This window comes from Danio rerio, chromosome 12 (assembly GCF_049306965.1).
Source record: "Danio rerio strain Tuebingen ecotype United States chromosome 12, GRCz12tu, whole genome shotgun sequence".
Lineage (NCBI taxonomy): Eukaryota > Metazoa > Chordata > Actinopteri > Cypriniformes > Danionidae > Danio > Danio rerio.
The window spans coordinates 40,999,763-41,027,590 of record NC_133187.1 but is presented as its reverse complement, the minus strand read 5'-3'; the positions used below and the strand labels follow the sequence as shown (position 1 = coordinate 41,027,590).

The 27,828-nt window shown below is 38.5% G+C and overlaps 1 protein-coding gene across 2 annotated transcripts; it reads right to left on the bottom strand.

Annotated features, from left to right (window-relative positions):
• Positions 1 to 1,236: 1,236 nt before the first annotated feature.
• On the bottom strand, positions 1,237 to 27,165 carry si:dkey-239b22.2. Of its 2 annotated transcripts, XM_017358568.4 has the most exons (14): positions 27,093 to 27,165; positions 26,853 to 26,928; positions 17,440 to 17,823; positions 14,663 to 14,722; positions 14,071 to 14,481; positions 10,201 to 10,599; positions 10,059 to 10,121; positions 9,786 to 9,887; positions 9,500 to 9,684; positions 5,285 to 5,436; positions 4,958 to 5,203; positions 4,139 to 4,298; positions 2,456 to 2,558; positions 1,237 to 2,336 (listed from the first exon to the last, which is right to left on the bottom strand). In XM_017358568.4, exons 2-14 carry the CDS (start codon positions 26,896 to 26,898, stop codon positions 2,242 to 2,244), a joined length of 2,406 nt encoding a protein of 801 aa, XP_017214057.1. In that variant the 5' UTR covers positions 26,899 to 26,928; positions 27,093 to 27,165; the 3' UTR covers positions 1,237 to 2,241. The 2 variants fall into 2 exon arrangements, with proteins under 2 accessions (XP_017214057.1, XP_017214058.1); XM_017358569.3 differs by lacking the exon at positions 10,059 to 10,121.
• Between the last annotated feature and the right edge of the window lie 663 nt (positions 27,166 to 27,828).

Below are 27,828 nucleotides of genomic sequence, written 5' to 3'. Positions count from 1 at the left end.
ATTGTGATAGACTATGTTATTGTATTAAATACAATTAAACACATAGTTACACATTAAGACATAATGATTTAGGGTAGTGAACTTCCTACATTGAAAACAAACAATCCCATTTTACACTTGATTTGCTCGTTGAGGATCATTACTTTTTTTTTCTTGTATCTCAACAATTAAACAAACAAAAGGTTACTTAAAATTAGAAATGATGTAATGTATCGTGCATTTATATAGCACATTTATCATATTTAAAATCAGTTGAAACAACACAAGTCTTAGTTTTTTGGGGGGGAACTTAATTTTTTATGTCAATCTACTTAAATTAGTAAAAATGCTAAAGTTAACTTATTTTATTGTGTTGGGACAACATGAAGGAATTGTGTGGAACCCTGTATTTTTTACAATATAGCTTGGGCAGGCATCACTGGTCTAGAGATATAATAATGCTATGTACAGTTATTATACAGTTGTTTAAAAAGGACACGTTCGCTATAAAATCTATTTTCAAAGCAGAAAATAAAGATAACTTAAGTATAGAAAGTGCTCTTTAAGTTTTTTCTGTCAAAGCTTAGCCTTAATCCAATGTGCTGCTTGCCTTTTTCTTGCTGCTGACAGGACATATTACTGTTCAAAGATCATCTTTAATATTTCTTTGAACCCATTGTTGATGAATTAACCTTTGCCTTCTGACACTTTTTCTGGTTGTTGCTGACATGAGGAAAATGCGTTTGTGACGAAAGAGTTTAAATATTTGTTTGAAGCCAGTAATGATGAATTAACCTTTGGCCTCTGTCAGTGTTGTTGTTGTTGTTCTTTGTATTTACAGTTAAGATCAGTTTAAAAAGTACAACACATTTGGGTTTGGGTTTCAGGAATAACCTGACTTCTGTGATGCAAACTTTTAAATATGCAGCAAAACAACACTCCAAAACAGGTTAATGCTTGCATATGGCTTTTTTATTGTCACAAGCTGCATTATTCTTAGAAAGTGATTGTCTATTACTGTCAACTGTACCATATTGGGAAACAGTATAGTACAATATGCTTTTATAACAATGTATTTTTTTTCCATTTCTGTTTATTTGTCGTTTCTATGAAATCATTGTAAATAATCTTCTTAATGTGGCTCAAGAGATTTATTCACAATGATCTCACACACATGCATTTTTAATGTTTGAAACATTTGAAACATCAGTGAAGACATATTTATTAATGCCTTGTTAATGAAAACACATACAAATATGATTTTCAATGCATTTTAATTTATAGTTTTATATATTTTATCCCACATAAGTAATGATTAAGGAAGCCCATTTCTGCTATTAAAAATAAATAAAGTTTATTTCTCACATTTCTCTTCTTTTTCTCTCTCAGAATAGCTGTTGTTGCAATATCAAGTTATAACGCACTCATTTTTTAGATTATATGATACATTTTTTGAGAAAAGCAACTATTGCAAGGTCTTAAGTACATTGCAAGACTGTCAACACAATTTTGAGGTGGAAAAAATGTTGAGATTATGAGAAAAATAAAAATGTTAAATTAGAAAGATGTAAACAAAATTGGGAGAAGTATAAGCAAGATTTATAAGTTTATGTATCTGCAATTTGAAGAAATACAACTTAGAACTCTGAGATTATCACAAATGTGATTTTTTTTTCTTTATATACATATTATTTATTTATACATTTTTTTTAAAAAGGGACAGTCAGATTTAAACATTTAACATTATAAAAAAGTTTAAACTAACTCAGAATTGCAAGATATAAAGTCATAATTCTGACATAAAAATGAGAGGTTATCTCAAACTAAGGAAAAAAATGTCAGAGTTGCTATTGCAATAAATAGTCAGAATTGTGAGTTTATCTCTCACAATTTATACATTTTTCAAAACATCTAGAATGGCCTAAAAAAGTCATAATTTTGAGATGTAAACTCACAACAACTGTGAAAAAAACATACTTTTTTCACAGAACTGCAAGGTTGTATCTCATAATTTCAAAGTACCACATTAATATCACACAATCCTGAGAAAACAATTAAATCATTGTTAGAAATGAAGTCAGAGCAGCAAGATGTAAATATAAAAATGCACAAAAGACTATAAGTTTGAGTTCATATCTCTCAATTCTAGCCTTTTTTTCCAGAATTCAATTTCTTGGAATTCAGAATTCCATTTCTCAGAGTTCTAACACATAGTAAAGCCAATATCCCAGTGATTATTATAATGTATAATCTAATAAGATATTAGAAAACAATAATTATAGAAACCACTATCATAATCAGAGATGCGCACAGACTTGCAGCCATGGACACCAGCACTTGGTTTTGGGCATCTATATCTATGAATAAATAAGGAGGGGGAAAGGGAAGTAATTTATTATCAATTGCATGAATGAAATGTGTCAAATTTACATGATCAACAATGTCAAAACAGTGTAGATTACATAGCAGAAATCACCTTTGACATTAGAGTGTATCCTCAACGGACCCACAGAGACAGAGGAATTGTCCTGTAAGTTCACCGATCTGATCTCTCTCTGGATGCGTCCAGAGCCACAGTCCTAAAAGTTACAAACACAACGTACACTACCAGTCAAAAGTTTGGGATACAGTTCTGCTCGCTTTACATTTAAATTGACGACTTACTTATTGAATGTAGAGAAAGTTTAAATTATTTCTGTGTTTAAAGCTGAATTTTCAGCACAAAAATATGCTGTAATACAGTTTACTGATTTTCTATACTTTTGTAATCAATTAATTGTACTAATTCATTTTGCTTCAGATTAGTCTCTGATTTATCAGAGGTTGCCACAGCGGAGTGAACCGCTAACTATTCCTGCATGTGTTTAATGCAGCATATGCCCTTCCAGCTTCAACTCAGTGATGGGAAGCACCCATACACTCTACGCCCAATTTAATTTATTTAATTCACCAATTCTGCACCCAGAGGAAACCCATGTGAATAAGGGGAAAACTTGCAAACTCCACAAAGAAAAGCCAAAAGGCTCAGCTGGAACTCAAACCAGCAACCGTCCTGGTGTGAGGTGACAGTGATAACCACTGAGCCACCGTGCTGCATATTTGTACTTCATTTTTACAGATTTTTTTTTACTTTTACACTTGAACAATTGGTCACACTTTATTTTAATGGGCTGTTTGTTGAGTTTAAGTTCCATTGCATCGGCATGCCATCTAATTATCATTAGATTATAAGTAGATTGTTAGGTTGGAGTTAGTATAAGTTGACATATACTTACAAAGTTTCTTAAAGTGAGGATCACCTGCTTATAATTGCTTGCAACTGGCCCCGCATTATTCAATCTATGATTCAGTATTTTTTTTAATTCTATTTATTTATTTATTTATTTATTTATTTATTTATTTATTTATTTATTTATTTATTTATTTATTTATTTATTATTATATAAATATATTTTTAGGGCTAGCTGTGCACCAGTAGAGCTTTATGTCTAGCAACGCCCCTGGAGGGAGCCCTGGGCTCGAGGATCTTATGAGCTCAGGGCTCTCTCCAGTGACATTTATAATATTTATAATCAATCATCACCTAAGTGTGAACTCTTAAAATGTCTGTTGAAGGAGCAGTATCAGAATTAAGCAGAGAGTTTACTAACACTGAAATGGACCATCAAAATAAAGTGTAACTACATTATAAAATTACCTTTAATGTATCAATTTTCACATAAATATAAACTATCTCAATGGTTTTCAACACACATACAGCATGATTATAACAATACTACTACGAATAATAACAATAATACATTTTTCATGTGCAGCAGATCATTTTATAATGATTGTTGATAAATCGCCTAAAATAAAAGACTGGGATAATGAATCAAAAAAAATATCACTTGAATAAATTACATGTAGTTAAAACATTCTAATTATTTTATATTGTAATACAATTGACAGTTTTTGATTTTAGATTTTTTTTGACTGTACTCTTGATCAAACATAGTCTTGGAGAGCAGAGTAGTCTACAATTGAACAATGAATCCCACAATTTTATAATAAAAAAAAAAACATCTTAGTCAGCAGAAAACAACCACAAGTTTCAATAAAGTGTGTGTGCTTCATCAATGCCAATTCAAAATATCTGAAAGAGGATCTGTAAACTCACCACGGAGCAGTTACTGTTTGTCAGACTGCAAAGGTGAACAGTGCAGTATAGGTAGGCTTCAGTGGCATTTTCAGTGAAGATAGACATGTTGAAGGAGAAACGGCTGGATATGGAAACACCATTCTGCAGAACCTTCACTTGGCTATTTGGATTGGGACACCTGGATATAATGATAATGATTGATAATGGTATAATATAATATAATATAATATAATATAATATAATATAATATAATATAATATAATATAATATAATATAATATAATACAATACAATACAATACAATACAATATAATATAATATAATATAATATAATAATATAATATAATATAATATAATATAATATAATATAATATAATATAATATAATATAATATAATATAATATAATAATATAATATAATATAATATAATATAATATAATATAATATAATATAATATAATAATGATAGCATATAATGGACAATAATACTACTACTACTTCTAATAACAATAATATTATTATTATTATTATTAATAATAATAATAATAATAATGATGATGATAATAATAATAAGAAGAATAATATGTTCTCTGAAAAAAGGTGTAATTTAATTAATGTCAAATAAATATTTGAGAAAATCATTAAAATTGCAACATGTGCACACCTAAAATGGTAAAATGTAAATAAATGTGTGCTTTTATATTTACTGTAAATTGTTTCTTCAAGGAAAAGTCATCAGGAATATTTAAAAATGAATTATTTTCCAATTAATAATGAAAAATACATATAAAAAAATACAATAAAAGGTAGTAAAATAATAAGGTAAACATGTGGCTTACTTGTCAACAATGAGGTCCCAGAAGACTGAATTATCAGAATCGTTTCTTGGTGTGGCCCAGCATTTGTCAATCACTGAAGCAACCTGAAGACTGTCAACCGCATCAGCATAAACCTCCACAAAAATCTGCTCGTTCAGGCTTATATTCACCATCGAACCAAAAGGCTGAGAAAATTCAGCATCCTTATAAGGGATCATCCTGACCTTATACGTCTCTTGAACTGCAGGAACGATCCCTTGCACAGTGCTTAAAAAATAACAGAAGATTGTTCTTAAAGCTGTTCATGTGGTTTTAGTAAATTTTACCATTTATAAATGCAAGTCGCACCTCCCCTGAGGGTCAATGTTCATGTAGAAGGTTTGTTCTAATGAATAAACACACTGGAAATGTATCTTCAGGAATTGTGTCCTGCTGATAACAGGCCCAGTTCCAGATTCACCCAGAATTAAGTTGTCATAGATGATGTGGGTGCCATTTTCCTGTTGAGGGGAAGATAATTTGAACATTTAAGGCAGCAATATACTAAACATCCTTCAAGAGTTCACACTTAGCTGATTATTGACTATAAAGCTTGTGTTGCATGCTGTCCCCAGCAAAGAGCCCTGAGCTTATGAGTTTCTCGAGCCCTGGGTTTCCTCCTGTTTGCAGGGCAAGAGGGGAGTTTAAGCTCAGAGAGATCTCGATTAACTTCTCCTGGCTTATTTCTGGCTAATGTCAGATATGGATGGCTGAGTAAAGGTGTACTAGCCAAGAGCTTAACTTTGGTATACATTTTTTGTATGTTCAATTTACTTAGGTTGCGTGTTTTTGGACTATGAGAGGAAACTGGAGAACCCGGGGAAAACACAGGCACGGAGATACAGAGCAAACCAGAGACATTCTTGCTTTGAGGCAACTTTGCTAATCACTAGGCCACTGTGTTGCCCTTCTGGAAAGTAGGGGTGGTTTGGGGTTGTGGGGTCCTGAAGTTTGCAGACAACACCACACTTGTTGGCCTCATTCAGGACGGTGATGAGTACGCTTACAGACAGGAGGTTAAGGAGCTGGCTGTCTGGTGCAGTCACAACAACCTGGAGCTCAACACGCTCAAAACAGTGGAGATGATAGTGAACTTCAGGTAGTCATTCAGCTTCCTGGGCACCACCATCTCTCAGGACCTGAAGTGGGACACTCACATTGACTCCATTGTCAAAAAAGCTCAACAGAGGGTGTACTTTCTTCATCAGCTAAGGAAGTTCAACCTCCTGAAGGAGCTGCTGAAACAGTTCTACACCTCCATCATTGAATCAGTCATCAGCACATCAACAACTGTCTGTTTAGCTCAGCTACCAAATACGACCTCAAGAGACTATGTCGAATAGGACTGCTGAGCGAATCGATGGTACAACCCTCTGTACTCCCCAAGAACTGTACTTATCCAGAGCGAGCTGAAGGGCTGCCAAAATTACTCTGGACCCCTCACACCCAGCACACTGCCTCTTTGAACGTTTACTTTCTGGTTGACGCTACAGAGCACTGCGCACCAGAACAGCCTGACACAAACAGTTTCTTCCCTCAGGCAATACATCTCATGAACACTTGATGATAATAATTGTGGAACCAACATCACTATACTTGCTATACACTTTTATACACATATACACTTATTTACTAAACACTTTACATGACAATTTGCACATAACAGTTGTACTGTATATATAACGCTGTATATAGTAATATAGCTGTACATACACTTGTTTATTTGTATATGTGCAGTCACTACTTGCTGCTTTTTTATTTTTATTTTTTTAAATCTGTTTATTGTATTGTCTCTGTAATTCTGTTGCACTGTAGAAGCTCTGTCACGTAAATAAATTCCTCGTATGTGCGAACATCTGGCAATAAAGCTCTGATTTCTGAGCTGATGCAGGAGCAGCTGAGAACAATCATAAGCATGTGATCCTGTCGAAATTAGTTTATAAGTAAATATCACTTTGCATGGAGTGTCTTTTCCAGGACTTCTCAAAAATTCTCAGTAGGGTTAGGGTCTGGACTCTGTAGTGGCCAATCCATGAGTAAAAAAATAATGTCTCATGCTACCTGAACTTCTCTCACAATTTGAGCCTGATTAATCCTGGCATATAGTATATCCCCACACCATCAGAAAAGAAAAAAGAAAAAACATTGATGAAATAACCTGGTCATTTAGTATATTCAGGTAGTAAGCTGATCTAATTATTTGGGCACGTAACATTGCCCTTAACCTAGACCTGACTAACTGCAGAATCACAGCACTGCCTTCACAGGCTTGTATAGTAGAAACTATGTATGATGGGTGCATCACTTCTTACTGTCTTGTGCCCATCACTCTGAAACACTGTAAATATGGACAATGGTGTCTAGCAAATTGAAGCCTTTACTGATTAATTGAAAAAAAATTAATTAGCTTTACTGATAAGTGGATTTATTAAGGCTTCACATCTGTTTAGTCCAAGTCTCTTGAGTTCCCTTTGGATGATGCATGTGGAAATGCTCTTATATTTTCTAATAAACATAGCCATAGTTCTACTGTTGTTTTTTTTAGGATTTGATTTCACCAGACATTTAAGTGATCGCCAAAGTCAATCATGTTTTTCACAAGTTTTATTCAGGACTACATTCTTCCTCGAAGATGATGGCTGCCCGCAACCCTTCCATGTATTAGGGGGTTCTATATAGTTATATATTACAGTCAAGCCTGAAATTATTTATACACTGTAAAACCCAACAGTCAACTTTATCTAATAAAAAAATGAGTTTAGCAGTTAACTCAAAATTGACTGAAAGTTAATTCTACTCATTTAAAATGTTTTAAACTCAATGTTGTAGGTAATGAGTTAAACACCTCATTACTTCAACTTAAATGGATTAAGTTCACGGTACTCATATAGATAGTTTTTGAACTCAAATGGTTCGTAGCAATCGGTTTCCACAAACAGTTTGAGTTGCCTTAACTTATTAGATTTTACAGTACTCAGTTGGTTTTAGTTCTCTTAATTTATCAGGTTGTACTGTGCTCAAATTGCTTTGTTTACTCAAATGGATTAAGTTCACAGTAGTCATTAGGATTAGTTTTTTTTTTTTTTTTTTTTTTTTTACTTAAATGGTTTGTTACCTCAAAAGGTTTGAGTTACATTAACTTTTTTGAGTTTTACAGTGTACCCCAGGGGTCGTGATTTAAGAAATCTGCAGTTTACTCATAGGAAGCTATGTTCACAATTTTTGTTGCAAGCCTTATGCCACTGGTATAGCTTTATATTTTAAACAATATGGCCAGGACAATGCCACAGTATGGTCGGCTATTTTTTCTTTTTCTTTTGTACAAATTTTTAGTATTAGGATCTTTTATTTTTAGGACTAGATTTATTTTGTCCTTTTTAAGGAAACTTGTCTTGTACACATTAATTCATTACAAGCATTTTTGCGCTCTTCATCCGCCATGTCCATGTTTGTTTAATCTGTAATGTGATAAAGTTTAATGTAATAGTCACAGGTTTCAGCATGAATTTGTGGTGTTCAGAATGACTTGAAAGTCTGGTGCAGTGTATGATCCCCAGATTTGTAGTGTGTAATATCTAGTTTTACTGTGTAACCTTTAAATAACCACCAAGTGTATGATGCCTTGTGCTTTAAAATCTGTACTGATATGAAAACTCATATAGTGTACTCCAACCTTTTCCAGATAGCACAAGTCTCCGAGATGTATTTCAAAGAGCATTTGGTCTAAAAAACATCTATGCATAAAGATCTGCTAATGTCTGTTTTACTTTCTTAATTCTAGACATATATTAAACATCCAGCAGGAGACGTCTATCACCCTGCAGCCCAAGACCAGTTAATCACTGAAGCTAAGCAGGGCTGAGCCTGGTCAGTACCTGGATGGGAGGCCACTAGGGAACACTAGGTTGCTGTTGGAAGTGGTGTCAGTGAGGCCAACAGGGGGCACTCAACCTGTGGTCTGTGTGAGTTCTAATGCCCCAGTAAAAGTGATGGGGACGATACACTGTCATTGGGCCCCGTCTTTCGGATGAGATGTTAAACCGAGGTCCTGACTCGCTGTGGTCATTAAAAGTCCCATGGCACTTCTCGTGAAAGAGCAGGGGTGTAACCCCGGTGTCCTGGCCAAAGTCCCTCTATCGGCCCTTACGATCATGGCCTCCCAATCATCCCCATCCACTGAATTGGCTCTATCACTGTCTCTCCACTCCACCAATAGCTGATGTGTGGTAAGCGTACTGGCGCAGTTGTCTTGTGGCTGCCGTCGCATCATCCAAGTGGATGCTGCACACTGGTGGTGGTGTGGAGAGACCCCCTCATAATTGTGAAGCGCTTTAGGTGTATGGCCAAACAAAATAAATGCGCTATATAAATACACATTACATTACGTCCTATAGACATATTGCAGATGAGAAAACACTTCCAGATGTAAACGCACACATGAAACGAACGTTTCAAAGTTAACCAAAAATCTTAAAGGATTTTATGTTCATATTCCCATATGAACATTTGCATAATGAATCCTACCACAATATTTGCGCCACAGATGTGTTCGTTGTTATCAAAGTAAAACTCCACTTGGCCATCTCGGACTGTTCCTCTGCAGCTGGGGTCATTGAGGTGCAAGACGTCAGAAGGAAAACCAGCATCAAAGAGCTGACAGCGAGACAGAGATATGGAGCCATGACTGCTTTCACAGGTTTCAGTGAAGTCTGAGAGAGAACGCATCCAAGAGAATGTCAGCGATGACCAGGAACCAAAATAAAATCAAGAATGAATATATTTTTTAATGTTGTAGTAAAATGAATCCAACCAAACTTATATGTCTGATGCTTTCTCTTGCAGGAACAACCGTAAATGCCATCTTTCTCTTCACACCGTTCATCCTCAGTGCAGTTAAGCTCAGAGCAGTGACCTTCAAAAAAATAACCACAAGATTAATGCCAATTCTTTCAATGATGTATGATTAACCTTAGATACTTAGACTACATGTAAATATAAATCTACATGAATTTATGATACAAAAGGACACGAAACATCTCATAAAATATGACAATGACATGAAATAACACATCAAATACTTTACCAAGAAATTCAGTAAATGATAGTTCCTCTGTTGTTACCTTGAACGCTAATTCCTGCTTAAAGTCTGTGATAAACAACAGAGGGCAGTGAGTGTGTATTCTGTGTGTTATATGCATGTATTGAACACAAGACAATGCGTTTACCAGCACAGTAAGCTGCACAGTATAGCGGCCTGACAAATTCATACACATAATAGTTTCCTGGGCAGGCTTTGACTTGTATGGGATGAGAAGAGATACCACAACAGTCATTCCATTGGGAACCACACACTTTTCGGGTGACCACTCCATCCTCTAGCAGTGGGTGAGGGCCGTCGAGCCAAAGTGGGTACAAAGTGCCACACGTACCACTTTTAACACACGACTCTGGCATCTGGGCACTCTGATTATTGTAGAACAGCCTGTACCAGCCATTCAAGGGGATGTCGCTATCACATCTTGTATTGTTGTGATCACCAGTCAAAAATGAGCTTGCTCTCCATGGATCATCCAGACTGTTGTAACTATAGCAGGGATCGACACTTGGTGGACTGGTCATAACAACTGTTTAGGCAAGATAAAAGACAATATTGTGGTATTAATGTTAGTTGTTGTGAGGTTGACAATAGGAGTTTGTGTACAATGGGTTCAGTGGTACAAATATTCATACTGAAAAATGTTTGTCTTTGGGATTTAGTCATATTACCACACATTTTTTTTTTCTCTAACTTCTACTTTTTGATATCTATATTTTAACAAAATGTTGGATCTTATATCCCAATCCCAAGACTGATCTTATTTAATTTATTTTGCTTCAGTTTATGCATAAATAAAACTTTAATAGTCACTGTACACTCTCAGAAAAAAATGGTACAATGTTGTAATAAAGAAGGTACAAACAAACCCTTGTCACTGGGGCACTACCTTTTTATGGAACAGAATTGTACCTTAAAACCAAGAAACAAATTCGTACTATTGTAGTTTGTACCTTTAAGTACTTGATTTGTATCATGAAAAACCAAATTGTACCTTTGGTTTTTAAAACCTGGAGAAACATTATTGTGCCTTCATCAAAGATACAAATCTGATCCATAAAGGTACCACTACAGTGACAAGACACTTTGTACCCAACAGTGTCAAATGTGTTTTTTAAGAATGATTTAAAGGCGTTTTGCTTTATCCAAAATGTGTCAATTTATTTTCAGTAAATATTAAAAAAATATATATACATTTTAAACAATGTTTTTAAAAAGTTTATTTTTGTGTAAATGAAGGTGCATTTACACAAAAATAAACTTTTTAAACTATTTTTCCATTTAAAATAGAGAATAAAAAAAAAACTTTAACATACATCAAAAGATGTACTTTTGGCTAAACATTTTACAACACTTTACACAAAAATGTTACAGAAATGCATTTTAATTTTTTTTCTAAAGTTTTCATAAAATAGCTTTGTAATCACTTAATAGTTCATTTTATTTACCTAATTTTAAAATAGAAATATAATTATGTAAAAGTATTGTAAGGAGATAAGCACAATGTTTGATTACTTTTACAGTAGTAAATGTCTGCATGAACACTTTGCATATGCAGGATTTTTGCCAGCTCACTTGTGTAGTGGAAAGCAAACGCCAAAAGGTGCTGATATCAATAATGAAACTGTATATTTATTAGAAAATGCTTACCAAATGTTTATTTAAAATGCCTTAAATGTTTAGTTTACAATATCTATAGTTTTGTTTAACCAGTTTTGTTTTGTATTATTGAACTTAATGATTAATGTTGATGAGTTTCTTTAAACATATGCTTTAAATGATGATTCATGTTTTAATATGGAAATTATTCATAAATCACTTTGCCTTTCCAGTAATATTTATTTCATAGATATTGTAAAAAGAAGGAGTTGTCCAACACTTATGTACCTTTTTAAATGAGAAAAAAGTGTGTACCTTCATTTCAATTGTACCATAAAAGGTACAGAACAGTATCATAAGAGGTCTTTTCTGTACAATATAAGGTGCAACTTTTACAATGGTACAAAACTATTCCTTAAGGAACATTATTTGTACCCCAGTGTACCTTTTTTTTCTAAGAGTGTATGGTACATCTTCTATTAGAGGTTTCTTTTATATTTACTGGTGCTATAACAAGCAGTAAAGGGAAATACATTTTTTTGCATTCACTCATGCACCACTCCAATTGATTATTAGTCAGTCACAATATATCAAAAATATATATATATATATATATATATATATATATATATATATATATATATATATATATATATATATATATATATATATATATATATATATATATATATTTATATATATAAATATATCAAAGAGCATTTATATATATATATACACATACACATACACAACACACACACACACACACACAATTTCATCTTTCAAATTCAGTCATAATTTTTATCAGGTAAGTTAAAACAATATAATGGGTATCACATTATTTTAAAGGTTTACTTTAACATGTTAATTTTAAGTTACAATCAAAGGTTGGGGTTAGGGTTAGTGTAAACTGACAAGTAGAAGCAAAGTTTCATATAGTCAGGAGAAAGTTTGTTGATGGAGCAGTGTAATGGAGGCCAGCTAGCAAAGTGCTATGCAGGTAAACCTCACTCCACTGACCTTTAAAGGTGCTTTAGCAACAGATGCTAGAGGCCATGGTTTTTAGCTTTTTTGTTAGAGCAACAGACTCCCATGCAATGAATCGCTGGTTTATTCCCAGCTCAGACCGGTTTGGGTACAGAAGGACCAGAGGGTTACACCTGGGGGCTCGTGTGGGATGGGAGTGAGGTTTACTGGGGTGAGTGTAAGGGAGAACAGCTAGCAAAGTACTATGCTTTTAAACTTCACTCCTCTGTTCTGTAAGGTGCTTTTAGCGACGAACGATAGAGGCCATGGTCTTTGGCCTCTTTGTTAGAGCAATTGCCTTCCATGCAAATAAGTAAAGTTTATTTATAAACTAATTTCGAAAGGATCACGTGATTATAATTGAACACAGCTGGATCGGCATTAGCATGTATGATCCACCAATCAGGCCATTCCTAACCCACTATAATGGACCAGGATTTCTCACTACAGCCATCTTTGATTTGAAGAATCCCCACTTCCACCTCTACCTACCCACCTTTATCTTCATAGGGCCGCACGGTGGCCCAGTGGTTAGCACTGCTGCCTCACAGCAAAAACGTCACCGGTTCTAGTCCTTCAACAGGCCGGCTGTCGTTTCTGTGCGTAGTTTGCATGTTCTTCCATGCTCGCGTGGGTTTTCCCCCACATTCCAAAAACATGCTCTACAAGTGAATTGATCAATCTAAATTTAACACTACAGTCAAACTATCATCCTGCAGCATATCTCTTCATAACAATCATTTTAGTCATCAGCTCTTGTCAAGGGGGGAGTTGTCGAGATCTACCTGAGCTCAAAGCTCCCCTCTTGCCCTGCAAATGGGAGAGAGCCCAGGGCTCAAGGACCTTTTGAGCTTAGGGCTCTTTATCTGTACAGCATGCCAAACTTGCTTATAATCAATCATGGGAGGGGTGTGAGATTTAGCGGGGTGAGTGTAACCAAGGGCCAGCTAGCAAAGTGCTATGCAGGTAAACCTCACTCCGCTGACCTGTAAAGGTGCTCTAGTGACAGATGCTAGAGGCCATGGTCTATTTGTTAGAGCAACCAACTCGCAAGCTTATAATTGTAGGGTTCAATACCAGCTCAGTTCGGGTTGAGTACAGCAGCATCAGCAGACTTAAAGCAGACAGTCTACCAACAATCTACTGAGAATTATGTGGCATGTAAAGGCAATGTAACTTACAGTCAACAAAATATGCATCAAAATTTAAAATCTGCATTCTGTTGTTTGAATTTTCCTGATAAAACTGATGACTGCATTTGAAAGATAAGACTTTGTCGTACAATTGAAAACTTTTTTAGTTGAAATCATATATTTAACTAGTTTAATTGAAATATTTACTTGGCTATTTAACCAAATGAAGAGAATGACTGTACCTGCACAATATGTGGGAGCTGGGATCAGTTGTTTTGGCTTTACAAGCTTGTAGACGTAGTAATTTCCAGGACAAGCTTTGACTTGGATAGGATCAGATATGTAGTAACTGCACACTTCGAAATAAGAGCCGTAGATGTCACGAGTAACAACTCCATCATCAAGTTGTGGATGTGAACCTCCAAGCCACAGTGAACTAAAACCTCCACATGACATTGAGCTGAAACACCACTCAGGCATCTGAGCATTCGATCCATTAATAAACAGTCGATACCAGCCCTGCCATTGAACACGAGTGTCATCATATCCATATATAGAATTATAAACAAAGAAGAAACCATTTGGGCTCCTGTTTTGATCGTCAAGAATGTTGTAGTTGAGGCATGGGTCATCATCTGTATTCGATACAGCGGCTGATATTAAAAAAACAACAACAATAAAAAAAAAATAGAAAATCAATGTGTAGTATGACATAGTCAAAACCCAGAAACAATGTAAAACCTTGCTGCTCTTTTAGCATTGTAATGAACTTAAAATCTAATGACCCAGAGCTGCTTTATATTTCAAGTGGAACTTAATACTAACAAGACCTACGCAAAGATATGTTGATTGCAGTAACCGTAGCTGTAGTTGTCGCAGATAGAGTTTTCTCATCTGAAAGAAAGGAAAATGAGAACATGACAAAGAAATCATTTAAAACACTACATAAACACGCTTGTCATACTAAACATATGTTGACTTGAGAAAGCCTGAAAGTTTCAAGCAGATTTAATAGCGTCAAGCCAGATGTTAAGGTTGGCAGTTTTAAAAGATAGATGAATAATTACAAACATTTGAGATGAGTCTTTCTGCTTAATATTACAGACCTGTTAAATATTCCAATGCTGTACAGAGTAAAGAGAACATTATCTGTGTGAACAGAACAAAATGAACTCTGTGCTCTTGTTGCAGATATCCTTCTTATGGTAATGTCATTTTAAAATACCAAATATATCATTATTTCCACAAATTACACAAACAAAATGTACTCCTTGTACTACGTTTATAGTTTTCGCTATGGTTGTGGATTATTTAGAGCACAGCCTTCTAACAGCGTTTACATTTAGTTATTTTAAATGAAAGTTTTTCAAACCCAAAACGCATCTCAATAAATAATTTTAAAATGCTTTTGGTATGTAATGGGGGAACAAAATGAATTGTGGCAAGTTTCTAAGCCATAGTGTGAGTCTGTTTAGATTACATTTTTTAATACATCCATCAATGTAAATATGCTTTGTTGTTGTTGTTGCCTCCAGTTTCCCCCACAGATCAAAGACATGTGGTACAGGTGAATTGTGTAAGTTAAAATTTTCTGTAGTGTATGTGTGTGAATGAGAGTGTATGGATGTTATCCAGTGATGGATTGCAGCTGTAAGGGCATGCGCTGCATAAAAAACATATGCTGGATAAGTTGGCCGTTCATTCCACTGTGGCGACCCCTGATTAATAAAGCGACTAAGCCGAAAAGAAAATGAATGAATGAATGAATGAATGTTGTTGTTGCCAGGTTTACAGATCACTTTTAGGAAAACCGTAATAATAATAATAATAATAATTGCGTTTCCGAAAACCAACATTAGCCAACTAAGGTTGCAAGTTCCGTTGTTACAAACATAATTTATTGATTTGGGTTACCCAAATCCATCGTTTCAATAAACATTCGCAAACTTGTGCACTTGCAACTAAACCTCTGGAGTTGTATTTAGAAACATAGTTTCTGGCTGTGTTCTATTCCCACTTATCCCCCATTCATTTAGAACAATATAACATTTAAACTTGGAATTATTATTATTATTTTTTAAAAGCATTAAGGTCATCTCTCTTAGGAGTAATTTGCTTTCAAAGTATTTTTAAAGTTCAGTTTTAGTGATCTTCATGTTTACAATTGAGTTCCCTTCGCAGTGCATTTTGAAAACATTGATGTCATTTTGAACACAGCCATGGCTCATGACAAAAGCTATAGGTGACCTATTATTTAAAAGCGGAATTTATGTTATGTAAAAGCTTGTGAAAACAAACACACATAGCATATGAAAATGATTTTAATTTATGGTAGGGTATTTATTAAGTATCTGTACTCTATATGACATGGGCCAGTTGGTTAGAACTTAATGGTTTGCATGTGTCAAATTGTAAAATAAAATAAAATAAATAAATAAATAAATAAACAATATTCTACCTAATAAAAATAATAATAATTAAAATTAACATTATTAGTATTATTTGATTTTTTTTCATTTCCTAATATATAATAAATATAAAATTTATTTTTAAATAAATATTGTCATTATTTATTTTATGATTTGCATTCATTCATTCATTTAGTCAATTTATTAATCTGGGGTCACCACAGCGGAATGAACCGCCAACTTATCCAGCATCTGTTTTACGCAGCGGATGCCCTTCCAGCTTCAACCCATCACTGGGAAACATCCATACACACTCAATCACACACATACTATGGCCAATTTAGCTTACCCAATTACCCTACAGCACATGTCTTTGGACTTGTGGGGGAAACCGGAGAACCCGAAGGAACCCACACGAACATGGGGAGAACATGCAAACTCCACACAGAAATGCCAACTGACCCAGCCCAGGCTCAAACCATGATGATGATTTACATATGATATTAAAATAGCTTTTGTAAGTGATTTTATGTTTTGGAATAGAATATGTAATGTCCTTAATAATATTTGTAAAGGAAACACAGGCCCTATATGTGCCATTTATATTTCAATTAATATGGAAAGTAAGTACATGTTTTTACCAAAACTAATATTGGACTTTTTTTTTAAAGTGTGTGCTTGCAAAATAAAATAATTTGCATAAAGAAATGATGGGTTTCTTCTCTAAAGAAGTTGTTACCACCCTATTTAGAGCATCATTATAGGCGTTTTAAGTTATAACTAACGTGGTTCAAGCGATGGATCTGCGACAGAGAAACTACGTATTTTGGGAAACACTCGTTACTACATCGTTCTTTTCCTATACGACACATCATACTATGATAATTCAGGCACGAGTTACATTGTTGTTTGGGAAATGCACCCTAGACCTGTCTGAACGTCTGTGCCAAGTTTGAAGGTTGTAGCTCTAAATCTGTCCGAGGAGTAAAAGTCTGAAATTATACAGGACGTCTGCACACAATCTGAGCAGGAACACTTGAAACCGAGTTTAATTTGCAAGCATTCATAAACTTTTACATGAATATGATAGCATGAATGAACTTTAGAACATTATGATTATCACATGACCTACCAGCACCAGTTAAGCTGCTTTCTCAAGCCAAGATAATTACTTAGTAAAATAAATTTGAGAAAGCACCGTACCTATACAATAACCTGAACATAGGGATGTTTTTACAAATTCATACACGTAGTAATTGCCTGGACAGGCTTTGACCTTGATGGGTAAAGAAACGTATTCGCAGCAGCTGGAACCTTCAACCCCACAGACATCCCTAGTCACCACTCCATCCTCAATCTTTGGGTGAGGACCATTGAGCCACAGACTGTGCTCTGCATTACAGCTGTATTCACTAACACAGCTCTCTGGCATCCGGATGTCCAGGCCGTTGTAGAAAAGTCTGTACCAGCCGCTCCAGGAGAAAAACTCTTCACAAATGTCTGATCCACTTTCATTTGTGGCTCTCCAGGGACGATCCAGAGGTTCATAGTTATAACACGGATCTGCACTGATGTTGTTGAAAGCAACTGTTAAGAAAAAAATAAAAAGGTTCTCAGTTCTTCATTGAGACTGATGATGATATTATTTTTCATGCGTTGTGTGCATTGAAATACTGTTTTTTGATTGACTGTCTAAAAGTAGGCACATTTTGTGACAAGGTTAAAATAGCATAACATAGAACTTTTCCTTAAAGGGCCATGACACCCCCCTCTTTCGGTTAAACTCTACTTCAGAATTTTTTCAAAAGATGCATGATTAATGGGCGTGGAGCTCCACGAGCATCGGGCAGGAGTGGGCGTGGCCAGCAGGGGAGAAGGGGAGCGAATAACTGCTGTTGTCAGTTAGCTCACAAAATGAGACACAAAGAGGAGACGCATGAGTTTATAGTTTACAAAGTTAAAATGCAAAGAAATGAACAGTGATTTAATGCCCTGCTACATTTGTTATTTGAAATTTCATATACAGACAACAACAATTTATATCATTATAAAGATGTGTGTTCATGTAAACACTATAAATGAGGACTTGTCCCTCAATCCCCGTATCCAGCAGACTCAGTGCAGCAGGTCTCCTGACCCGTCTATTTTAACCGTTAGCCCTGCTGGTAATCTGGAGGATTTAGGCAAACACAGCAGCACGCGATGTGTCTGAATGTGAACGAACTCCTGATGAAAGACAGCGTCCGCCATTCTTAAAATCTTGGGCTGCTCTCCCGACAAAAATGCTTGCAGCACACACACAGCTTTGCTGTATGATCGGCTCTGACAAGATCGCGGGGGAAAACATGCAACAAACCCCGTGGATGATGGAAACAAACGCATATGAGCCTTCATGAACGGCTAAATACTGTGCCGTGGTTTCCGTGTCTCTCAGCTCGGGCTTGACACTGGCAGGTCTCATGAATAATTAAGCAGCCGGCTCTTCTCATAGGATAAGAAAACTCCGCTATGAATAATAATGAGAAACCAACGCGTCATCATTGCACTTGCAGTTCTGCGCTACGTCGCCGATTTTGATCCCGCCCCAAAAATCATTTTAAACCCGGAAGCTGAAATTAGCTGACAAAAGCTCAAAATTATCCAGTTTTCCCCACAATTAAAGCTGACAGGTGCTAACATTGTCTTAACTGATGCTCAACACACACACATCTGTTAATACAAAAAAAAAGTTCTCAGGGGTGTCCTGAACCTTTAAGGGGGGTATATGCACAAGGACTTTTAATTTCAGTCAGCCAGCCTCAAGGCTTCCAGTTAATTGTCATATGGTACAAAATTTCTGCATTTAGGATCTGATTTCTTTAAAAAAACAGCAGTCTTCACTGCCTGCCCAACACAATCTCACGGCAATTCGTAACTTTTTGATTTAATGGCTAAATTGTATGAATTTGTACGATCTAATTTGTACAATTTAGTACGATTTGCTCATCATCCATTGACGGTTGGGTTTAGAAGTGGGGTTAGGTGCCACAGCTCCTTTTTAAAATCGTACATTTTCGTATGACTGAACTCGTACAAATTCATACGAATTAGCCACTAAGCTGCCAAAACGTAAAATACTTACGGTTTCTCGTAAGATCAGGCTGGCCTGCCTGAGATACGATATAAAGTGAATGTCAGACCAAACAAGAAGCACTGCATTAAATTATATTTTTTTCACGCCATGTCCCTAAAATATGGAAATGAATTTTACCCCAGTATTTTCAATGGAATTTCTGCAGCAGCGCCTGTGTCTTTTGTCTTTTTACGCTTTAACAACCAAATGAATGCTTAAGTCTATTTGCCTGATTATATTTGAATTACATTACAACAGGGATGTCCAAACTCGGAACTGGAGGGCCGGTGTCCTGCATACTTTAGCTCCAACTTCCTCCAACACACCTGCCTGGAAGTATAGGCTGTTTTTCAATTACAATAACGCAGAGAACGGACTTGCGTTCTTGTGGAAACCGGTCTTGCCAGGTGTCCTTGGAAGAACAAACTCAGGAGACCATAAGGACAGAGAACGCATCCTGTGGGAATTGAGATGCTACGTTCTTCCTGATGGTCACATGACCTTTAAGTGTTTTTAATGGAATATTTTTTAAAACATTGCACCATTCATACAGGGTTTTTTGTTTTTATAATACAAATTTCAGCCAATAAACAGTCTTAATGTGTTTATTCCTTTATTAAGATGTCCATGGTAATGTTTATATTCACAGTTTCATTTAGGGAAACTCCTCAGGTAAATAAGTCATATCTCTGAACTTTTATAATAAATCTATATAAAATGCTACGCTTCCCACATCCAGTCGCAATGACTTCTGAGACTTCTAGAGCAAGATCGTTGGTCATGTCTGCATCAGTGCATCCTCGATATCAAGAACACATCCGAGAAGTTTCACACGTCCTCTGTTCTTGCGGTCTTGAGTATTGGAACTGAATTTTGGCAGCTGATGATGATGTTACACGAGAACACAAGGTCACAAGACCACTGAAGAACGCATATTGATAAACAGCCCTAGTATACCTAGAAGGAGCTTGATTAGCTGGTTCAGGGGTGTTTAATTGTGGAGGCAACTAAAACATGCAGGACACCGGCCCTCCAGGAATTGAGTTTGGACAAAACTGCATTACAACATCGATGATGTAAAACAGGGATGTCAAACTTAATTCCCGGAGGGCCGCAGCAGAGTTTAGTTCCAACCATAATTAAACACACCTGATCAAACTAATTGAGTCCTTCAAGCTTGATTGAAACCAGCTTGGTGAACTCTGACCTGCGAAATCGCACCACTTGACTGCGTGAGACCCATCGAGGATCAAAAGATGACCTCTCTGGACAGAAATTTAAAACATGGAGCAATCGCTTGCTTTTTTAATGTCTAATAATCTTAATTAATTCCGCCCCTTTTCGCAGCGCCGTACGACAGAATTTCACACACACAAATTCTAGTGTGACTGCAGCTTTCGTGTGTTGGAGCAGGGTTGGAACTAAACTGTGCAGGGCTGCGGCCCTCCAGAAATTGAGTTTGACATACCTGCTGTAAAACCATATGGAACCATATGAAATTAAAATAGTCAGTTAAAGCTTTCACTTGAAGTTCATTGTTGGCTGAAAAACACTAGCTGCGCATATAGCCCGTTCATACTTTTTTAAGTTACTGTTTCTGAAGCAACAAATAAGCATTTTTAAAAAGATTTCTGAACATTGAAGACTCTAAATACTAGACTAAATCCGCTTTGCCATCACAAGATTAAATAACAATCATAAAATATTAAAACAAAAACAGATCTTTTAAAGCATAAAAAGAAACAGTAACAATATTTCACAACATTAATGTATTTTTTCTGTATTTTAATTAAACATTTTTATTTAAATAAATGTTGCCAAGGTAAGCGTGAAAGACTTTTTAAAAAATTATCAGACCTATTTGTTTGTCAAAATCAGTTCTGAGTCAAAAATTACAGCGTTTGAAGATTTTACAAGCCTCATTTTTTGCATCGAGATGTGCAAAAGCTTATATGTTTTTCCCACTTCTAGTTTTTATACTGTAAATGAGACCGTCTCGGGTTACGTATGTAACCATAGTTCCCCGAGAGGGAACGAGACACTGCGTCTAACCAGAACGCTAGGGGAACACCTCTTTTATACGCGTCTTGAAGCACATGTGAAATCAATCTAATGTAATTAAGCAGGTGTCGTCAGACCAGAGAGTATAAAAGCCTGTACTGAGCATTCAGTATCAACTTCGAATTTGCTTGAAAGAAGTAACAGGCAGAAGAGAGTATGGCGGAATACGCAGTGTCTCGTTCCCTCTCGGGGAACTATGGTTACATACGTAACCCGAGACGTTCCCCTTCTAGGGAACTTCAACACTGCGTCTAACCAGAACGCTAGGGGAACGCAATACCCACTAGGCCAGACTCACTGCTGACTGTGAACGCACACTACGCAGTGAGAATAAAGGACCCTGGTGAGGGGTCTACATCGAGTTGATAGTGACGCACAAATGTATGTGGAGTCGACCATCCTGCCGCCAAACAAATGTCAGAAAGGGCTGAGCCCGAAATAGAAGCTTTGGAGGCCCCGACAGCCCTTGTGGAGTGGGCCTTAACAAATTTAGGTGCAGGGCGTCCAGCAGCCTGATAGGTAAATGAGATAGTCTCAACTATCCAATTACTTATTGTCTGCTTATTTGCCGGACTCCCCCTTTTTGAGGGTCCGAAGCAGACCAGTAACTGTTCACTCTTTCTCCAGTTGATAACCCGGTTAACATATGTATTCAGAGCTCTAACTGGGCAGAGTAAGTTTAACTTCTCTTGGTCCGACGACTGAAATGGGGGCGGGTTAAAGGCCTGTAGCACAGCAGGTCTCGCCACATGAGTGGGCACCTTAGGCACGTACCCCGGTCTGGGATAAAGAAAGGCTTTGGACATGCCTGGAGCAAACTCCAGAAATGAAGGTGCAACCGACAAAGCCTGGAGGTCACCAACCCTTTTTAAGGAAGAAATAGCTAATAAGAAAGCTGTTTTTAGTGTCAGAGACTTATCTGACGCCTCCTGCAGTGGCTCAAATGGGGGAACAGAGATGCCCTCGAGCACCAATGTTAAATCCCATGTCGGTACCCTGTGTGTGCTGACAGGCCTTAGCCTTATGGCTCCACGAAGGAAGCGACGAATTAGCGGATCCTGTCCTAGTGACTCATCATCTAGGGGAGAACGGTAGGCCGCTATAGCTGACACGTACACTCTCAGAGTGGATGCAGCTAACCCAGCAGACAGGCGATCTTGGAGAAATTCCAGCACTGAGGCTACCTGGCAGCTGACTGGGTTCAGCTGGTGTTCTCTGCACCAAGCTGAAAAGAGAGCCCATTTTAGGGCATAAAGCTTCCTTGTGGAGGGAGCCCTGGAGCTTAGAATGGTCTGAGCAACCTCGGTTGACAGTCCATACTCTATGAGGTGGGCCCCCTCAGAGGCCACACCCACAGTTTCCACAGATCGGGTAGGGGATGAAGTATCATTCCTCCCCCCTGGGACAGAAGGTCCCTGCTGATGGGGATCTCCCACGAGAGACCCGCCAGCAGGGCTATGAGGTCCGAAAACCAAATCCTGGTAGGCCAAACCGGGGCTACCAGCAGTAACCGTACTCAGTCTTGACGGACCCTCTCCAGGACTCCTGGGAGCAGAGCGATCAGGGGAAAAACATACAGACGTAGCCTCGGCTATGTCTGAACCATGGCAACCAGTCACGGAGGGGCTGGATGCGAGAGAGAAACTCATAGTACGCAATGCGTGGTCTCTTGGGAAGCAAACAGGTCTACCTGCGCTTTCCTTAATCTTTCCCAAATGGACTCCACCACCTCGGGGTGAAGAAGTTTCCATTCCCTGGATCTCACCCCCTGCCTCGACAGGAGATCTGCTCCCATGTTCAGATGGCCCGGGACATACATTGCCCTGATGGACAGGATTTTGTTCTGGGCCCACAGGAGGATCCGATGTGCTAGTTTGCATAGCATTCGAGACTTCAGACCCCCCTGCTGGTTGATGTAAGCGACCACCAATGTGTTGTTCGTGCAGACTAAAACATGATGGCCCCTTAGATCTGGGAGAAAGTGTTTTAAGGCCAGAAACACGGCCATCATCTCCAGGCAGTTTATGTGCCAGTAACGATGATGTTCTCCCCATCGTCCCGCTGCGGGAAGCCCCCTCAGGGTTACTCCCCAGCCCGTTAGAGAAGCATCTGTCATAAGCATGACGCGATGACAGACAGCCCCCAACACTAGGCCCTGGGACAGATACTAGGGCATTTTCCACATACTTAAGGCTCGAAGGCAGCGCCGCGAGACCTTGATCATGCGGATCAAGCCCGTTGCTCCCTAGCCCGTCAGAGAAGCATTTGTCATAGGCATGACGCGATGACAGACAGCCCCCAACACTGGGCTCTGGGACAGGAACCAGGGTATTTTCCACATACTTAAGGCTCGAAGGCAGTGCCGCGAGACCTTGATCATGCGGAAAGGATTCCCCTTGAGGGAAAACCCCCTGGATTTGAGCCACCACTGCAGGGGTCTCATGTACAGCAGACCGAACGGAATCAAGCTGGCTGCTGCTGCCCTGAGACCCAACAACCTCTGAAAGTGTTTCACAGTGATGAACTGGCCTAGTTTGACTCTGTGTACGGTTGACTGAATCGATTCGATTCATGGCGGGGACAGACGTGCTCGCATCGTCATGGAGTCCCATAGCACACCTAAAGAAATGGTCGTCCTGGCTGGAACAAGCACACTTCTTGCGGTGTTTAACCGAAACCCCAACCTTCTGATATGGGTGAGAACGACATCTCGATGCCGAACTGCCATATCTTGAGTCTGAGCTAGAATTAGCCAATCGTCTATGCAGTTTAGGATACGTATCCCCTGCATACGAAGTGGAGCTAGTGCCGCTTCGACTATTTTGGTAAAGGTTCGAGGTGACAGAGCTAGGCCGAATGGAAGAACCCGATACTGGAACGCTTCGCCCCCGCAAGCGAACCTCAGGTATTTCCTGTGTTGGGGAAGGATGGAAATATGGAAGTATGCGTCTTTCAGGTCTATCGTCACAAACCAGTCCTCGGACTGAATTTGTGACACCACGTTTTTGATGGTTAACATCCTGAACCTGAGGGCCTCGACGGACCGATTTAGATTTCTCAGATCTAATATGGGACGCAATCCCCCATCCTTTTTGGGAACTATAAAATACCGGCTGTAAAACCCTGACTCTTTGTCGAGTGGGAGAACACGCTCTATTGCGCCTTTTATTAATAAGGCCAGTACTTCCTGTTCCGTAACCAGAGCCTGTTCTGGCTTCACTATGGTGGGTGCAATACCGTTGAAGCGAGGTGGGCGTGCACAAAACTGTATTTTGTAGCCGTGTTCTACTGTGAACAGGACCCACTGGGACACCATCGGCAGGTGTTTCCACGCTGCCAAAAAATGTGCTAGGGGTACCAGCCTCTCGAGACTGGCCTCTGGTTGTTCTTTGACCCCCCTGCAGAGGGGGTGGGGCCCCCAATGCCCTCAGACACTGAGGAACGCCCACCCCGGGAGACACAGAGCCCCCCACCAGCATACGTGGTGAGGTGGTCTCTCCCTTTCTCCGCGGACCCTGGTTCAGTGAGAGCGCTGAATGGTGCTCTCGGCGTCCAGGGGGGGCCCTGGAAAGCCTGACTCCCAACACGTCAGGACTTTGTTTTATCCTTTGAACTTCATGATATGAGGAGCTGGTTGACGGCTGGCCCAGACTTTTTGATCTTGGGGGGAGAAGGTCCCCGAGGGAGCTAGAGCGTTTTTTAACTCTGTCGAGGGATTCGGCGACGCGATCAACGGCGTCACCGAAGAGCCCTGAGCTCGATATTGGAGCGTCCATAAGAATAGCTCTATCGGTTTCTGACACTTCTGCTTGTGTCAGCCAGAGGTGCCGCTCAGTAGCCACCAGGGTAGCCATAGATCGCCCCAAACTAGAGGCTGCCTCTTTAGTAGCTCTTAAAGCTAGATCTGACGCCCGAAGAGCTTCTCGAAGCTGTTCGGGTGTTGCTCCCCCACCATCTAGGCACTCTTTAATTAGGTCAGCCTGATATGCCTGCAGCACTGACATGGTGTGCAGGCATCCAACAGACTGACCAGCCGTCATATATGCTTTACTGACTAGACCCGATGTTAATCTTAATGGTCTCGACAACAAAGGAGGGACCCTTGCAGATTTTAGATCTGAACGATGATGACACGCTAAGTCCTCTTCTATCATTGGCATTACTGTACATGCCTTTTCCCCTAGCCCACGAACTGCTGAGTAAATAGCTGTTTTTGGTGTCATTAACCATGCTGAATACGGATTTTTCCATGATTTAGAAACCGCATCATGTAGCTCGGGACAAAAGGGGAGGTCCCTTAGTGGAGGATCTACTCTGCTGGGTAATTCTCTCTCATCCAGCATTCCTGTCAGACGCAGCTGCTGCTGCTCACGTGCTGGCTGCCAATCTATTACATCGAACCGGTCAGCAGCACGTGAAATCACCTCCACTAACTCCTCATATTCCGCTGACTGGGGCGGCAGATTCCCCGACCCTCTTTTTATTTGTTGCTGCGGCGCCTCGGTTTCCTCGGAAACGGAGGACGCCGCCCTCTCACGAGGCGCAGAAGAAACCGCAGAGCGTGCTTCTGACGCTCCCGAAGGAGGATTAGATCTCACGGATCCAGAGAGAGAAAGGACAGAGTCCGTCTCCATCTCATCCGCCAGATCTAGCTGCGAACCCCACGACCGAAGTCGACGCTCAGCCTCAGCACGAGCGGGACCCGAACCGCGAGGAGCGTGCGCCACGGGAGCTTTATTAAAGAACTCTCTCCGACTGCGCAGCTCTTTACGGGAGAGAACGTCACAGTGTCCACAGTCAGCATTCTCAAATGCTACCAGGGCATGCTCTTCTCCCAAACACTCCAAACACAAATCATGTGAGTCACCAGCCGTAATAAAGCGAGGGCATGGAGGCACACAACGTTTAAAGTTTTTCTCTGCCATACCAAAATAAAAAAGTAAGTTGTCAGTTTTTTTGTATTTTGTGTATGCAAATCAGTAATGAAAGATCACAGAAAGAGGGTGTATTTTCACGTGCGTGCTTCTTGAAAGCAAAGAAGTTGATACTGAATGCTCAGTACAGGCTTTTATACTCTCTGGTCTGACGACACCTGCTTAATTACATTAGATTGATTTCACATGTGCTTCAAGACGCGTATAAAAGAGGTGTTCCCCTAGCGTTCTGGTTAGACGCAGTGTTGAAGTTCCCTAGAAGGGGAACCTAAATTCTGATATCTCAATTTGACTACAAAACAAAAAAATATGATTAAACGATAAGGAGAAAAAATTGGAGTAAATCATGATGATGTGAACCCAAAGCAGAAGAGTGATTGTCCATGGATTCTTTCGACTGTTCAAAACTTCTTGTCAGATCACTCAAGTTCAAACATCTTGTCAAATAAGTAATATTAAAACAACAAATCTGTGGCGACAGGTTGGTTTAAAATAGGTGTAAATCTTACCAATATTCAGCGGCAGCAGCGCACACACAGAGATTAGAAATATCATTGTTGCTCACCAATCCTGAAGATATTCAACCTGCATTTAAAAACAAATTTATAAACATATAAATGCAATACTAATACAACAAAACAGGAACTAATGAAGAAAATACAGCATTTAAGGACGCAAAGATAAAGGGTGACATTCGCAAAAAAATGCTATATAATAATCTATTTCAAAATAAAAATAGATGTCTTCACCTGAGATGAAATGGTTCTTCAGAGTGATCTCAGAATGAAGGGCTCTTCAACAGGTCAGACAGAACGCAATGTTGCTGAACTCCACACCTCACATTCTTATAATTCTAAAATTGTAGGAGGATCTAAACAGACACTTACAAGTAATTTCTCCAGCAATAGGTTTAAACAGGTATTGGTCACCACCCTGCCATCGTTAAGCTTAAAAAAGGTTGGTTGGAAACCATTGGAATGGTCTAATGCGGGGTTCACAGGAATAGCACTGCGTCACTAGCTTGAGTATTCTTTGCGAGACGTTTTTCCCATCACACACATTTTCAGCTCACGTTGAATTACGTGAACTTGTGCTGTTGTAGACTGAAGTGAATTCTGTACAATTGCCGCAAACACCTCGTGCCCCAGTTAAAATCGCCAAAACCCCAGTAAATGCTTTGAGATTCGATTTACGGCAACACTTTAGAATAACTATCCGTTATAACTAGTTAATAGATCATTAATAAACTGTTTGTTAATGACTTATAAATGATTTGTTAAATAAAAGTTAATAGTTCTTTAATTATTTATAACTGTGCCTTATATATTATAACTTACAAGCTGTTAGTTAACAAGTTATAAATTACTTTTAACTGTATTTTAATAGTTTATAGCTATACCTAATACATTAGTAATAGATCATGAACAACATGTTTTACTTACTTTTGGTGTTCAACAAGATGAATTGCTTACTAATGACTTGTTA